This window comes from Orcinus orca, chromosome 6 (genome assembly GCF_937001465.1).
Source record: "Orcinus orca chromosome 6, mOrcOrc1.1, whole genome shotgun sequence".
In the NCBI taxonomy this organism is placed as follows: domain Eukaryota; kingdom Metazoa; phylum Chordata; class Mammalia; order Artiodactyla; family Delphinidae; genus Orcinus; species Orcinus orca.
This window is the reverse complement of record NC_064564.1, coordinates 112535904-112550316: the sequence shown is the minus strand read 5'-3', so window position 1 is coordinate 112550316 and position 14413 is coordinate 112535904. Positions and strand designations below refer to the sequence as shown.

At 41.8% G+C, this 14413-nt stretch overlaps 1 protein-coding gene across 3 annotated transcripts; it reads right to left on the bottom strand.

Annotated features, from left to right (window-relative positions):
- Nucleotides 1-1175: 1175 nt before the first annotated feature.
- On the bottom strand, nt 1176-13872 carry ZNF79 (zinc finger protein 79). Of its 3 annotated transcripts, XM_033427166.2 has the most exons (6): nt 13573-13872; nt 13078-13270; nt 9737-9825; nt 7638-7764; nt 6999-7094; nt 1176-2487 (listed from the first exon to the last, which is right to left on the bottom strand). In XM_033427166.2, exons 3-6 carry the CDS (start codon nt 9767-9769, stop codon nt 1316-1318), a joined length of 1428 nt encoding a protein of 475 aa, XP_033283057.1. In that variant the 5' UTR covers nt 9770-9825; nt 13078-13270; nt 13573-13872; the 3' UTR covers nt 1176-1315. The 3 variants fall into 3 exon arrangements, with proteins under 3 accessions (XP_033283057.1, XP_004269246.1, XP_049567519.1); XM_004269198.3 differs by lacking the exon at nt 13078-13270; XM_049711562.1 differs by lacking the exons at nt 7638-7764; nt 13078-13270.
- Nucleotides 13873-14413: the final 541 nt, after the last annotated feature.

The following is a 14413-nucleotide window of genomic DNA, read 5'->3' as shown; positions in this document are numbered from 1 at the left end:
TCTTAGTTCTGTTCCTTTTGAGTTTCTAGAGTTCATCACTCACTTTCACCTTCTTTGATATGCAATGAATGAACCTCAAATACCTGGACACTGAGACAAAGCTACCGGAGCAGCCTGAAGTACCACCTGGAAGGGGCTTCTGGGCACTAGCCTAAAGGGAGTTGGGAATGACGGCACCAAGAACTTCGTTTCCCTGCCATTAGCCACTTGGCTGTCCCATTTGGTCATGGTGGTTTAGGTGGTTTTTAATCACAGGTGCAAGCAGGGGTGGAAAACTGCTTTAGTGGAAAGGACTGCCTGAGATTGCTGGAGTGAGGAACATTCCAGGGCACGTGGCAAGTCATCAAGGAATCAAAGCTAGAGGCCTTGGGTGATGGCTGAGGGTATAACCAGCTTACCTTACAGTAGACCAGTAATGGGGAGTCTCAAATCAGGCTTACCTAACCAAAAACCAAGTAAGCTCACAGCAGTTTATAAGTGCTGAGATGAGATCTACACCAGTTGGGTGCAAGGGAGAAAGCAGGCCAACAGGCTAAAGAGCTTAATTTAAAAGATACTCAGCTGTCAGGAAGAGGGGAAAGTAAAAATGACTCGCCTGCCTCTGAGCCAGGGAAAGCACGGCTGCCGTCACGTTGCCCCAGGTTTGTTAGCCTTCCCTCCCTTAGGAACTCCGTTTAAAGGTATGTGCCTTGCTGAGGGATTTCATTAGCTTCTTCCTGCACCCTCAACCTCACTGTCCTTCCTCGGTCTTTTCTTGACAGCAGTAACTAGAATAGAGCACTTGAGCAGCTCAGAAAGTGCAGGTTGTGTGCAGCTGTGTCTAGATTCAGCATCCCTCCCCCAGCCCCGTTCTAGTAACAGCTGGCTCTAGAATCCCCTTCCTCACTTGAATTCACTCCCCCAAATCTTAAACCTCAGTGGCCCCACTGTGGGGAATACTCGTTCCCGGCTAATGTTCTTGATTCTCCTGTTTCAACAGCCCTCATTCAAGCAGAGACTACTACGACCACACCACTGCCAAAATACCTGGCCTTATAAGTAGGAACGAAGTCTTTCACTCATTCTTTATAAATCGTTTCTGGAGTGCTTTTACCACTGAATTAAATCTTTAAAACAGTGTAATTGGGGTTGGGTTGTCTAAGAAGATGTTGAGAAAGAAGAGAGCACCTGAGACCTTCCAGAAGCAACATGTAAAATAGTGACTATTTATTAAAGGTGCTTTTGCATGTGGCTCTGAGCTAGACTTAAAGTCAGATGTCCCCAGATGCCTTCAAATTACCTGTCAGGTCCCCATCCACTTTGGTTATGTTCCCAGTTACTCTCCAGCATGGAGTCTCTGATGTCTAATGAAAGCTGAACTACACCTGAAGGCCTTCCCACACTCACTACATTCATAAGGTTTCACACCAGTGTGAATTTTCTGATGCTGACTAAGGGATGAGCTCTGGTTAAATGCCTTTCCACACTCATTGCACTCATAGGGTTTTTCTCCTGTGTGAATTATATGATGTCGAATAAGGGCTGAGCTCTCACTGAAGAATTTCCCACATTCATTACATTTATAAGGCTTCTCCCCAGTGTGGGTCTTTTGGTGGATTATAAGGTTTGTGCTTTGGCTGAAGGCCTTCCCGCACTCACTGCACTTGTAGGGTTTCTCTCCAGTGTGAGTCCTCTGGTGGTTTGTGAGGTTTGCACTCTGGCTGAAGGCCTTCCCACATGCATTACATTTGTAGGGTTTCTCCCCTGTATGGATTCTCTGGTGCTGAATAAATGCTGCACAGTAGCTGAAGGCTTTCCCACATTCGCTGCACTTGTAGGGCTTCTCCCCTGTATGAGTCCGCTGGTGGTTTGTAAGATTTGCACTGTGGCGGAAGGCCTTCCCACAGTCACTGCATTCATAAGGCTTCTCTCCAGTGTGAATTCTCTGATGCTGAACAAGTGCTGAACAGTCACTGAAGGCTTTCTCACACTCACTACATTTGTAAGGCTTTTCTCCAGTATGAGTTCGCTGGTGTTTTGTAAGGTTTGCATTCTGGCTGAAGGCTCTTCCACATTCACTGCATTTATAAGGTTTCTCTCCAGTGTGAATCCTCTGGTGCTGAGTAAGAGATGAGCTCTGGCTGAAGGCCTTCCTGCATTCATTGCACTCATATGGCTTCTCCCCAGTGTGGCTCTTCTGGTGCTGAGAAAGGGAAGAACAGTAACTGAAGGCTTTGCCACATTCATTACATATGTACGGCTTCGCTCTGTGAGGTTTAATTATATCTGAATTCTTCCTGAAGCTCTCTGTGTGTGTTTCACATTTATGGGGTCTCACTTCTGTAGGAACTCTCTGCTGTGGAGAAAGAACTGGTCTCAGATTGAAGCTCTTCCCCAGTTCACTGTTCCTGTGATCTGACTCCCCAGAGGGCATCTCTACACTTGGGTCTTGGAATGATTCTTCAGAAATGTCTTGTTCAGGTGGTGATTCAGATACAATCTTCCAATCTAAAGAATATTTACAAAAGCAATTTTAAAGATTCTTTTGGTGAAAGAAAAGATACCGAAAGACAAAAGGCTGAAGGAGTCTGGCTGAGCTCTTATGTGGGACAGGTTCGATGCTTCCACCCCCTTCCACCCAGGATGTTTCTGTTATAACCACAATGATCAGAAAGCTTTTTAGAGACATGAGCACTCTTTGCTCCCTTTCCTAAACAGCAGAAGTTTATCCTGAACCTGCCTCAGATGCACTCCTCTCCTTTCTTTCTGACACTCCTCTCCTGTGCTTTTGCCAAGTACTGGGTTGTCTTAAGCTGTCTTTTTTTTTTTTTTTTTTAAGCTGTCTTCTTAGTCACAATTCTTGGTGTGGTTTTGGGCAACCTGCTATTACCAGGTTTGAACAATTCACTTAAAAAAGCTGATGACTGATGCCAGCAGGATGAATGTTTTCACCTATCATATCAGCAAGATTTCAAAAAAAAAAGGTTAATTCTAGAGTGTTGTTAAGAGTGCAGCATTTGGGATACCTCACACACTGGTGCGGCTGCATAAATGGACAGGCTTTCTGGAGAGTAATCTGGCTGCATGTGTCAAGAGTCCTTAAAATGCTGACACAGAATTCCACTTCACCTGCATTAACATCAGTTGTCAACACTGCATCATTTGTCAAATGAAAAGCAAATACCTAAATGTTTAATAACGAGGAATGACTATAGTATAGCCAATCAAGGGACACTGTTCAGCAGTTATAAGTCATGTTTGAAATCTGTACATTATAATTCCTTTTGTAGAAAGGTATTTACTGAAAAAACACTGGCAACTTATACAATGTGAAGATAAGCTGTGTTGTCTTTGGCTTGTGGGATTAGGCAGGGGTAGTTTTTATTTTCTTCAATGCTTATCTGTATTTTCTAATGTTCTCCAGTGACTATTATTTTTATAATAAAAGTTATAAAAACCTTGCTTTCAAGGACTAAGCAGTGATAAAAATAAACAACATGCTGTTAGGTGAAAGAAGAAATATGTAAAATTACATACTGTTAATTTTAGAAAATGCTGCTTTTTGTAATACGAAGATTGAAGGTAATACCTCTGTGTGGTGGGATGACAGGAGATCTTGATTTTCTTTTTTATTCTTTTCTAAACTTCAAATGAACTTATTTTTATTAGAAAAAAAGTTATTTTAAAAAGAATAACATTGCTTTTATAATATGGATGGGGGTGGGTGATATTTTTAAAAAGAGTTACTGATTCTTAATCCCCTTTGGGACCTCATTCATTTTAAGAGAAAACCTTAAAGTGTGAATTAATGTATAATATTTGCGAAGTATTAAAACTAAGTGAACCCAATGGTCCCAGACATCTCTCTCTGTCTCCTTCATAGAGGCTTATAGCTAAGGGAGTGAAGTTTTAGGGAAGGCTATGGAGCTTCTTTTCACAAGGGTCAATTTTCCTGAAAAGATTCTTCCTGTTTCTACCTTATTTAGGAAAACAGCAGGTTAGTTTTAGGTATGCTTTATTTGAATTTCTATACAGAATCTTGACCCAGACTGCCTGGGTTCAAATCTGGGTTCAACCTCTTACGAGCTGTGTGACTCTGGGCAAATTACTATGCCTTGGATTTATTATTTGTGAATGTAGCTCTCTTCCAGAATTATTAAGAGGACTAAATGAGCTAAAACACAAAGGACCCAGAATGATACCTGAGGAATAGCAAGTGTTATATGAGTGCTTGTTATTATCTTGGACCTTTTCCTTGTAAATCATATTAAATGGTTTCCCATTAAGCAGGTTTCCCTCTAAGTTGCACATGCATTCAAAGCCCAGTCTACTAAGAGCACCGAAGTCCCTGTTTCGGGTTGCGGGTATCTCTATGTTACTTGGTATTTGGTCTTACAGCTCTCAAAAACTGACCATCTATCTGAGTAAAAGATGGAAAGGAGAAGAAAAGCGACAACAAAAGAAGCAGTGGGAGAAAAAAGCAATTAAGAAGACTATGCGGGGAATTCCCTGGTGGTCCAGCGGTTAGGACTCTACGCTTCCACTACAGGGGGCATGGGTGCTGGCTCCTGTATAAGACGGTCTAATTATGTTCGAAACTGAATATACCCAAAACAGAACCACTGATTTTCCCTTTCAAGCCAATGTCTTTGTCAGTCTTCCCATTTACCCAACTGCTCAGGCCAGGGTCATCCTTAATGTCTCTTTTCCCTCACATCCAGTCCACTAGCAAGTCATGTTGGCTTTAACACCCAAGTATGTCCTGAATCCTCCTCCTCAGCCGCCACCATCCTCTCACTGGAATGTCCTAACTGATCTCCCTGCTTCTAGTCTTGAACACTGAAAGTCTAGTCTCCACACATGTTATCTTTTCAAACACAAATATTATCCCTTCCCTGCTCAAAACCCTCAATGGCTTCCTATCTTCCTATTTGAATAAAACCTGAACGCCTCCCATGGCCTCTAAGCCTTACATGATCTGACCCCTGCCCAGCACCTTCCCTCTTGTTTACTGAGTCCTAGGCTCTTCTCATCCTAACACAAGTCTAACTTATTCCCAACTCAAAGCCTCAACACGTGGTATGGCCCAGAATGTTCCTCCTCCGGATACTTACACGGCTGGCTCATTCTCTTCCTTCAGATCTCAGCTCCGGTGTCACCTCCTCAAAGTGGTCTTCCCTGTCCATCCGATCTAGGAGAGCCCCCACCCCACCCATATTCCCCTTTCTTACAGTACTCATCACCATCCAATATTGTATCGGTTATTTTGTTTACTTGCTTTATCTACGTTCCTCACTAGGATGTAAGCAGGGCCTACATCTTGTTCTCTGTTGCACCTCCAGTAGCTAAAACAACGCCAGGCATGTACCACGCAGTGAGGCAAAGGCAGGTCGAAGACCTGGGTCTGTCACGGTGGGAGGGGTGGGATGGAATAATAGCTCTGAAACCAGCCCAGGAGGCACAGCGATGCCCAGGATGCTCGGTGGGTCTCAGAGCAGAGGTGCGACATCACAGGAGCAGTGTTTTAGTTACTCTAATAGCCAGATTTAAAACTTTCCTCCAGCTACTTCACTATTACAGAATTAATACCGCCCTACATTGTCGACAACTTTTTTTCAAATAAGTTTGTCAAAGAGTGAGACAGGTTTTGTTATCTACATTTTTTCAGATATAGAAACAGACGACCACAATTTAGTGGTTTACTGTGAATCCATGTAGTTAATATGTAGCAAGCCAGGACCTGGATGCGTCTTTCATGGGTCCACATCCAAAGCTGCTTCCACACTAATACTCTACACTAATACCTCAGGGCACAGATCCTTTGTGGTAACACCTTTTCCCAACTTCTGTTTCTAGTGACATGGTGATTTGAATCTTTTTCAGTAACCTTTATAGGATCCTGAACCCCTCTGAGACTGTGATGAAATCTTTTCCCAGAAAGATGCAGTTATTGCCACAGAACACTCTATTCAATTCCCAAAGTTCCACACAGGGTTCTCTGGATTCAGGTTAAAGGTCCTGCATAACAAGTATGCTGTGCTGGGAAGCAGGGGGTTTGGGAGAAGGAAGCAGCAGGCAGTGAGGCTCTTGGTAAAGGGAAGTATTTCAGCAAGTGTGAGTGGTGCCCAGAGTTACAAGGGCTGAGGTGACATGTGATAGGCTGCTTAGAAAGAGGATAAAATGTGAAGAGAGTTCAGATGAACCGTGCACAAAGTAAGCCAGAGGCTTTGTTTTCATTGTCCTACAGCAACCATAGAAGATATAAAGCATTAGACCGCATTTTTAGAAAAATTTAAAATTTTGTCGCTTTAAAATTGTTAAGTTCATTGTACCTCTGATGCTTTAAGTTTCAAAATATCAGAAGTGGCTGGAACCACAGGTCCTGCCAGAGGTCAGACATTTGCAAGGGCTGAAATATGAAGGTGGGGGTGGAGTGAGCAGCCTTAGATGAGTAGCAAGAGATAAAGGCAGAAACTATGGTTTCTCTTGCTCGTTTTCCCTAAGTTTCTTAGTATCAGCCCTTCAGAAAATTCCAGCATGGCCACGAAGAGGGAGAGAAAGGGTGTGGGTGCAGAATCCAATAAAGGGTTAGTCAGAGAGGGGAGCAGCAGTAGGTGTCACAGCTGAAGCACGGCTAAACGTGGGTACTTGAGATCCTCAGTGAGGTGAACCCGAAGCAGGGAATGTGCTAGGCCAGCAAAGATGACTCTCATTTCCCAGAGGCCAGCAATACCACCAGTGCTCCCAAATGCCTCCCAGCCTGGGAGGCTGAGTAGACAGCGTGGAATAGAGGGCTTTGGAGTCTGACTGTTGTTGCTTCAAACCCCAGCCTCGCCACTTTCTAGCTGTGAGGCTCTGAACCAGTGAGTTAGCCTTTCTCAGCTTTATTTTCCTCATCTATAAAACAGGGATAATAATATCTACCTCACCAGTCGTTAAAATACTCAAATGCACTAACGCATGTTTCAAAGGGGCTTTTGCTCCCGAGACTCTGACTGGCTTAGTGCTTGCTCACTTACCTGGACAGGTACTCCTTAGGCCTTCTCTCTCTAGCATCCATGAACCTTCCCTTTGTTCCAACTGGGAGTTCATACCAGACTGGGAGACTGGAAGTCCTATTTAAGGGGGAAAAAAGTGGGGTTTAGAGATCTGTACTAAGTATAAATAGCCTCCCAGAACTGAGGGGAGTGGAAACAGGTCATTCATTTCATTCATTCAACAAATATTTATTGAGCACTGACTTGCTACCAGGCACTAGGGGACACAGCAGTAAATAAGATAGATACGGTGCCAGGGTCTTAGTAGAGCATTTCTGAAAAGAGCTAAAGTAACAGCCTCAAGGAGGGGTCAAGCCAGGGAGCTAAGCAAGCCCATAAAGCCAGATACTTAAGAAGTTGGGAACTTAGTGACTATGGAGGAACTGGCCTGAAGGCTACCCCACCCTTCCTGGGAAATAAGAAAACGGGGAGGTGCAGCCTCAGGGGGAACAAAATGAAACTGCCTATTTCCCAAACCAGAATGCAGAGATCTTTCACTAGGGAATGAGGAGGAACAAACACTATCCCTCTGGTGCAGCAGAGCCACTCAGGATCACTCGACACTGGAAGTAAAACATTTTCAGAACTGAACAAATTCTGCATTTTAAATGGTTTCCTTACCCAGTAGGACCAGGTTTCTGGACTTTTCTGGCATCCCTTTCTTGAACCTGTCCCTCGGAGTAGGGGCCAACTGCCTCCATCCCTTCTGGGTAAAAGCTACAGTCACACTGTTGAAAGGTGTGGATCCCTGAAACAACAAGCATATTCCTTCTTGCCCAGTGGCCTTAGAATACGAGGGGGTGGGGAGGTTGGCAGCTTTGGGTGTGTTGGTTAGCAGGCCTACAAAGGGTCTTTGAAAAGACTCAGGGTAGTTCCAGAAAAGCATTTATTGATCACTTCTTATGTGCCTAACACTATATTGGATATTGATGCACAAAAATAAATAAAATACAGTCTCTCTTGTCTTCACATGTTTTATAACTCTAGTAGACTTTATACATAAATAGAAGAAACTATGTATATATATGAGCAGTAATTGGGCAGAACTAACAGGTGCTTGGGAATTAAAAGCGCCAATATAGAAAAAACAAAATTAGAATGTGTGAGTTTATGCAACAAGGAATCAGCTGCAAATTAGCAAAGAAATGTGAATGATTAATGTTTTCAGAACATTTAATAAATATTCCTGCTTACTCAGACATCACACAGTACAGCAGGAGAGCCAGCACGTATGCAACCACCTGTAATAATGTGTCAAAGAGATGGACAGATTAGTTGCTAGGATAACAGAGGAGGAATCATAGATGGAGGGCAACCTGGCCTTCAAGGAGCAGGTTCCTCAGATGGAGAAAGAGAAGGATGTCCAAGGCAACGGAGGCATCAGGAGCAAAGGCACGGAGGCAAGGGGGTCTTTGCCTATTTTCAGCTTAGGAAATGGTACCTCCAGTCACCTAGTTGGCCATGTCAGACAACTGGGTGCTATCTTCCCCTTTCTTGCAGCTCCCCACATGTCAACTGCACATTCATTCTTCCTCCTCAATATCATGAGAATTCATGCATTTCTCTCCATGCCCCTGTCACTGCCTTGCTTTAAGCCACCATCGTTTCCCAATTCATAACTAGTTTCCTGATTTCTAATTTTACCTGTCCTTCCAATACATCCTTCACACTGAGAAATGCACTAAACGGGACAAAGAGGGTCATTTTAAAAAACGATGGAATATTTAAAACATTTGGGTCATTTTATAATAATCAAGAGAGTAAAATCCATTATGAAGATGTAAGGGTCATGAACCAAATAACAAATATATAATTCATAAAGAAAAAACTGTAGGAAGTACAAGGAGAAATTTAAAATATAGCTACAAGAGATGTTAAACAACTTAGTTGTTAACAGAGTTAATACAAAATAAACCAAAAAATAAAGGTATGGAAGAAATGAGTAATTTAATAAGGTTGAGCCATAAATCCTACAGCTGCAATCACACTATACCTGGATGTTTTGTGTGGAGAAGAGACAAACTTTGCCTGCATGGAGCACAGCCCAGCTAAATGTGCAGACAAGAAACCAAAGTCACAATTTTGGCATATCTAAAAAAATAAAGACCCACCACCAAAAATATTCAATCTATATGAACAAAACAGGAAGAAAATGAATTAGGGGATTCAACTCAAGAGATTTTGAAAAGTGAATTTTAAAATAAACCTAAGGAAAGCAGAAGCAAAAAAACTAACACAGAAAATTTTGTTAATAAACAGTAGAACTGATGAGGAATCCAAGAGCAGGCATTCTAAAAATGAAAACAGACCAATTCCTAGTCTAGTCAAGAAAAAGAAAGGGAGAAGACAGCTCTTACTCTCATAGAAGGACTATGAAATGGAATTTATTAGAAATAATTCTGTAGAATACTCTTAATGAAATTGGGGAAATATTAATCAAATTCTACTAAGTGTAAATAAAAAGAAGGTTACAAATCAGGACAAACCCATTTGGGGAAAACAGAAAAAAAAGAATATGACTAAAAGGACACAAATCAAAATGTTAAGTGTTATTTCTTTGTAGGATTAAGTGTAATTTTGGGGGGGTATGTTGTCTACACTTTTCAGGTTTTCTACAAAGAACATGAATTCCTTTTGTAATTAAAAACCGAAAACACCCTTAATATTAAAAAAAAAAAAAAAAAAAAGAGGCTGCCTTTCAGAGTAAATTTCCAACTTACTTGGGGCCCAGCTGTGAGGAGACCACCTGCCATTCCTTCCTCTTCTGTGCCTTCCTCTTGGGGAAGGGCAGGATCTGGAGAAGGTGGCTCTGGAGGATGAGAAAGAAAGCAATGAGGCATAAAATTTACATCTCACCAAGCTAGAAAGTCTCAAATTTTCACTCTGAAGAGAGTGTTCAAATGACATTATAGGTCCCAGGGCTCATTGAGGCTGAATTTGCAGACATGCAATGGGACAGAAATTTTCCAATTTCCCTTCCTACCTCAGAAGTTCCATCAATTGACTCAAACATAGGGAGGCATTAGAGTGTAACAGACTCTCAAGTATTCCAGATCTACCACTTACCAGCAGTGTACAAATCATGTAACCTCTCTAAGTCTCATTTTTCTCATCTGTAAAATGAGGATAATATCCCATGTAAAGTTGCTGTGAAGATTTAAATGCAGACAAAGCAGTTGACACAATGCTTAGCATGTAAATATACAGCTTACAACTATTACCAATTAAGTTCCTTGGAGAAAGTGGCTCTGCAAATTTAAGACATTTGCTTAAACAAAAAAAGAGGTAATGACCAAGTGGGATTCATCCCAGGAATGCAAGGTTGGTTCAACAAATGAAAATCAATCTGTATAACACACTATATTAATATAAAGGGGAAAAAAAAACCATATGATCATCTCAGTGAACTCCAAGAAGGCCATTTTACAGAATCTGATACCTTTCATGATAAAACACATCCAATAAACTAGGAACAGAAGGGAACTTCCTCAACTTGATAAAGAGGCATTTACAAAAAACCCAGAGCTAAAGACTGATGCTTTTCCCCTAAGATCAAGAACAAGACAAGGATGTCTGCTTTTGCCACTTCTAACCAGTATTATACTGGAAGTTCTAGCCAGAGCAATTAGGCAAAAACAAGCAAACAAGCAAACCAAAGGCATACAGATTGGAAAGGAAGAATTTAAACTACCTGTATTTGTGAATGGCATGATTTTGTATACAGAAAATCCTAAGGAATCCACAGAAAACTATCACAGCTAAACAAGTTCAGCAAGGTTGCAGGATTCAACATGAATATACAATAAAAAAAACAACTCAATTAAAAATGGGCAAAGGATTGAATAAACAGTTCTCCAACTGTATCTCTATACACTAGTAATGAACAATCCAAAAATGAAATTTTAAATTCCATTTACAAGAGCATTAAAAGAACAAAACACCTAGGAATAAACTGAACAAAAGAAGTGCAAGAGTTTGATTACTGATGTTATAAGCAAAAAAGTATAAATAACATAGGTAGGATACTTATTTTGGTATGGATTAATTTACTTTACTGTCTTAGCCATATCTACCTCTAATCTCTTGTGACTAGTATTCTTCTTAAAGTTGTTTTTTCAAAATGTTATTATTTTTTAATTTTTAAAATTAAATTTCACACATCATCCTCAACACTGCATTTTATATGTAATAGATTTAAAATTGTTGACACCTCTAGTTGACCTTTCTCTGTAGACCATAAAGTCTTTAATTGAGAAAAATCATTCCCTACAGACACTGAGGTATCTGTTAAGCTCAGAGCAATTTCTCATAAATGGATGTTATTCTCAATCCTAATTCTTTGTTTTTTTAATGTGTAAATATTTCAGAACAAATATTTTTATGGATACTGTTACTTTTGCTTCCATTTAGATACTTTTCTTTAATAAAAAATCATCAAATCTCAAAAAAAAAAAAAGTGAAAGACATTACATTGAAAATTACCAAACATTGTTCAAGGAAATTACAGAAGATCTAAACTTTCTACAAAGCAACAGTAATTAAAATAGTGTGGAACTGATATAAGGATAGACATATAGATCAATGGAGAAGAACTGAGAGTCCAGAAATAAATCCATACATTTATGGACAACTGATTTTCAACAAGAGTGCCAAGAAATTAAATTTCTTTTCAAAAAAATAGAGATGGGACAACTGGATATCTACATGCAAAAGAATGAAGCTGGACTCCTACCTCACACCACATATAAAAACCCAAAATGGATCAAAGACCTAAATGTAAAAGCTAAAACTTCTAGAAGAAAATACAGATATAAATCTTTATGACCTCTGATTAGGCAATGGGTTTCTTAGACATGATACCAAAAGCACATGCAACAAAAGAAAAGCTAAACTGGATTTCATAAAAATTAAAAACTCTGTGCTTTAAAGGACACTGTCAAGAAAGTGAAAAGATCTGCAAATCATATATCTTCTAAGGGTCTAGTATCCAAAATATAAAAAGAATTCTTTATATTAAAAACTCAACAAAGACAGACAAATAACCCAACTTAAAAATGGGCAATGGATTTGAATAGGTATTTCTCTAAGTAAGATACAAACAGCTATTAAGTATATGAAAAGATGCTCAACATCATCAGTCAGTGGAGAAATGCATATCAAACCATTATGAGATACCACTTCACACCAAGATGGCTAAAATTAAAAAGATGGAAAAAAAACAAGTGTTGATGAGTATGTAGAGAAACTGAAATCCTCATACATTACTACTGGGAATGTAAAATGGCGCAGCCACTGTGGAACACAAGTCTGGCAGTTCCTGAGAAAGTTAAACAGAGTTACCAAAGTTACCAGAGTTATACAATAATTCCTCTCCTAAGTATATATAAACCCTAGAAAAATGAAAACACATCCACACAAAAACTTGTGCATGCATGTTTATGGGATTATTCATAATAGCCCAAACTGGAAACCACCCAAATGTCCAACAACTGAGGAAGAGATAAATGTAGCATGGTATAATCCATGTAATGGAATATTATTCAGCCATAAAACGTAGATTCCTTCATGTTACAACATGGATGGACCTTGAAACGTTATGCTAAGTGAAAGAAGCCAGACACATATACTGTATGATTCTATTTTCATGAAATGTCCAGAATAGGCAAATTCATGAGGACAGAAAGTATTGAATAGATTAATGGTTGCCAGGAACTAGGAGGAAGGGAAAATGTGGAGTAATACCAGTTTCTTTCTGGGGTGATGAAAATGTTCTGGAATTAAATAATGGTGATGGACTTCCCCGGTGGTCTAGTGGTTAAGACCCGTGCAGGGGGCATGGGTTGGACCCCTGGTTGGGGAACTAAGATCCTGCATGCCGCAGCCAAAAAAAAAAGGTGATGGTTGCATAACTTTGTGAATATACTAAAAGCTACTTAATTGTACACTTTAAAAGTGAATGCATGTAAATGATATCTCAGTTTAAAAAGGTGCTTTCAAAAGCGTCATTTTAGTTGATGCTTACAGTTCTTAGAGGTGAACGAGGTAGTTAACGTTATTTTACCTTTTCCTCCATGAAGAAACACAGGCTAAGAAAGCTGGCTGGTACCCCAGAGCTTAAACAGGAATCCTAGCCTTCTGATTCTAAATCTCCAGTATCCTCCACGATTTCACAATCCAGCTGGGTTGAACCCATCCTCAATATGAGGTGAAGCCAACGGGCTCCCATTCCGAACATCCCTGATGCTTCAAGAGGGCTGGAAGATCAGAAGCAATAGAGGAGGCCCTGAGTAAGTCCCATTTTCTTTCCCAGGGCCCATTTCTCTCTACTTTCTAATGCCATGGGTCCATCAACAGATCGGAGTAAGGGACAGGACACTCAGAAATGATCCAGGGCTGAGCTCCTCAAACTTTTCTGACCCCGGAATTCTTTATTCCACAAAAAGGATCGTCCCCCAACCACTTGTGGAAAGGATGACCGCCGAATTCTGATCTGGGTCACACAGCACTGTTAGCGGACAAGCTAGAAGCCACAAACCGCTCCACCACTCCGTCTCACCTCCTTCCTCCAGCATTTGGGTCCCACCTCGCGCCACCGCCTCCCAGCAGTTTTCTGAGCGCCAGCCCCGCTCTGGGCTCTTCTCTCAGGCCTGTCCCCTTAAAGGCCGGGTCTGAGCCTGCGGTGCTGAGCCCGGTCCGGCCTGTCCAGCCGGGTCTTTCACTGTCTCCCCAGCCACAGCCAGGCCTCGGCTGGGGAGCCCGTGGCGCACCTGCCTCGGTCTCAGGCAGAACACCACGTGAAAAAGCCGCTGCCACCTACGCGAGAAAGCTCCCGGCTCCCGCCACCAGCGTGAGCTCAGAAACTCGCTCCGAAGGGGACGGCGCCTGAATATCGCCACTTCCGGTCATGCGCACATGCCTCCCTGCCCCACCGGACTCCATTTCCCAGAAATCTCCGGGCTCGTTACTAGCCAAAGCCTTTTCTTGTCTCTCGGTGCCAGGTTGTGACCCGCACACCCTCGTGGACCGTATTTCCTAGCGAGGCTTCCGCCTGTTCTTGCTTCCAGAATCTACTTCCCATCACGCTTTGTTGCACATGCCTTTCAGGTCCACTGAATACAATGACTGGGGCCTCTTGGACAGGAAGAGACTTGGCCGCGAAGGCTCACGGGAGCAGTGCTTTTAGCGCAGGCGCAGATCTGCACTAGGGCTAGGCGCCTGGTTTCTGCACAGGGATTTGACGTTCCCGGGCCCGGCTCCACGAGGTCCTCTCCCTCGTCAGTCAGCTCAGGGCCCAACCCCAGCCACCTTCACGGTCCTCTTGCGCCCTTCTGATAGTTTGGGAGGGGTAAAGGAAGTGAGGGCCCCTCAGTGTGAACGGGGCAGCCGCAGGTTGGCCT

Coding starts and splice junctions, on each gene's coding strand:
- ZNF79 (XM_004269198.3), bottom strand. Junction 7,765..9,736: donor TCCTCACAGCTGGGCCCCAA/GTAAGTTGGAAA, acceptor TTGTTGTTTCAG/GGATCCACACCTTTCAACAG. Junction 2,488..6,998: donor CCTAAGGAGTACCTGTCCAG/GTAAGTGAGCAA, acceptor AATATTCTTTAG/ATTGGAAGATTGTATCTGAA.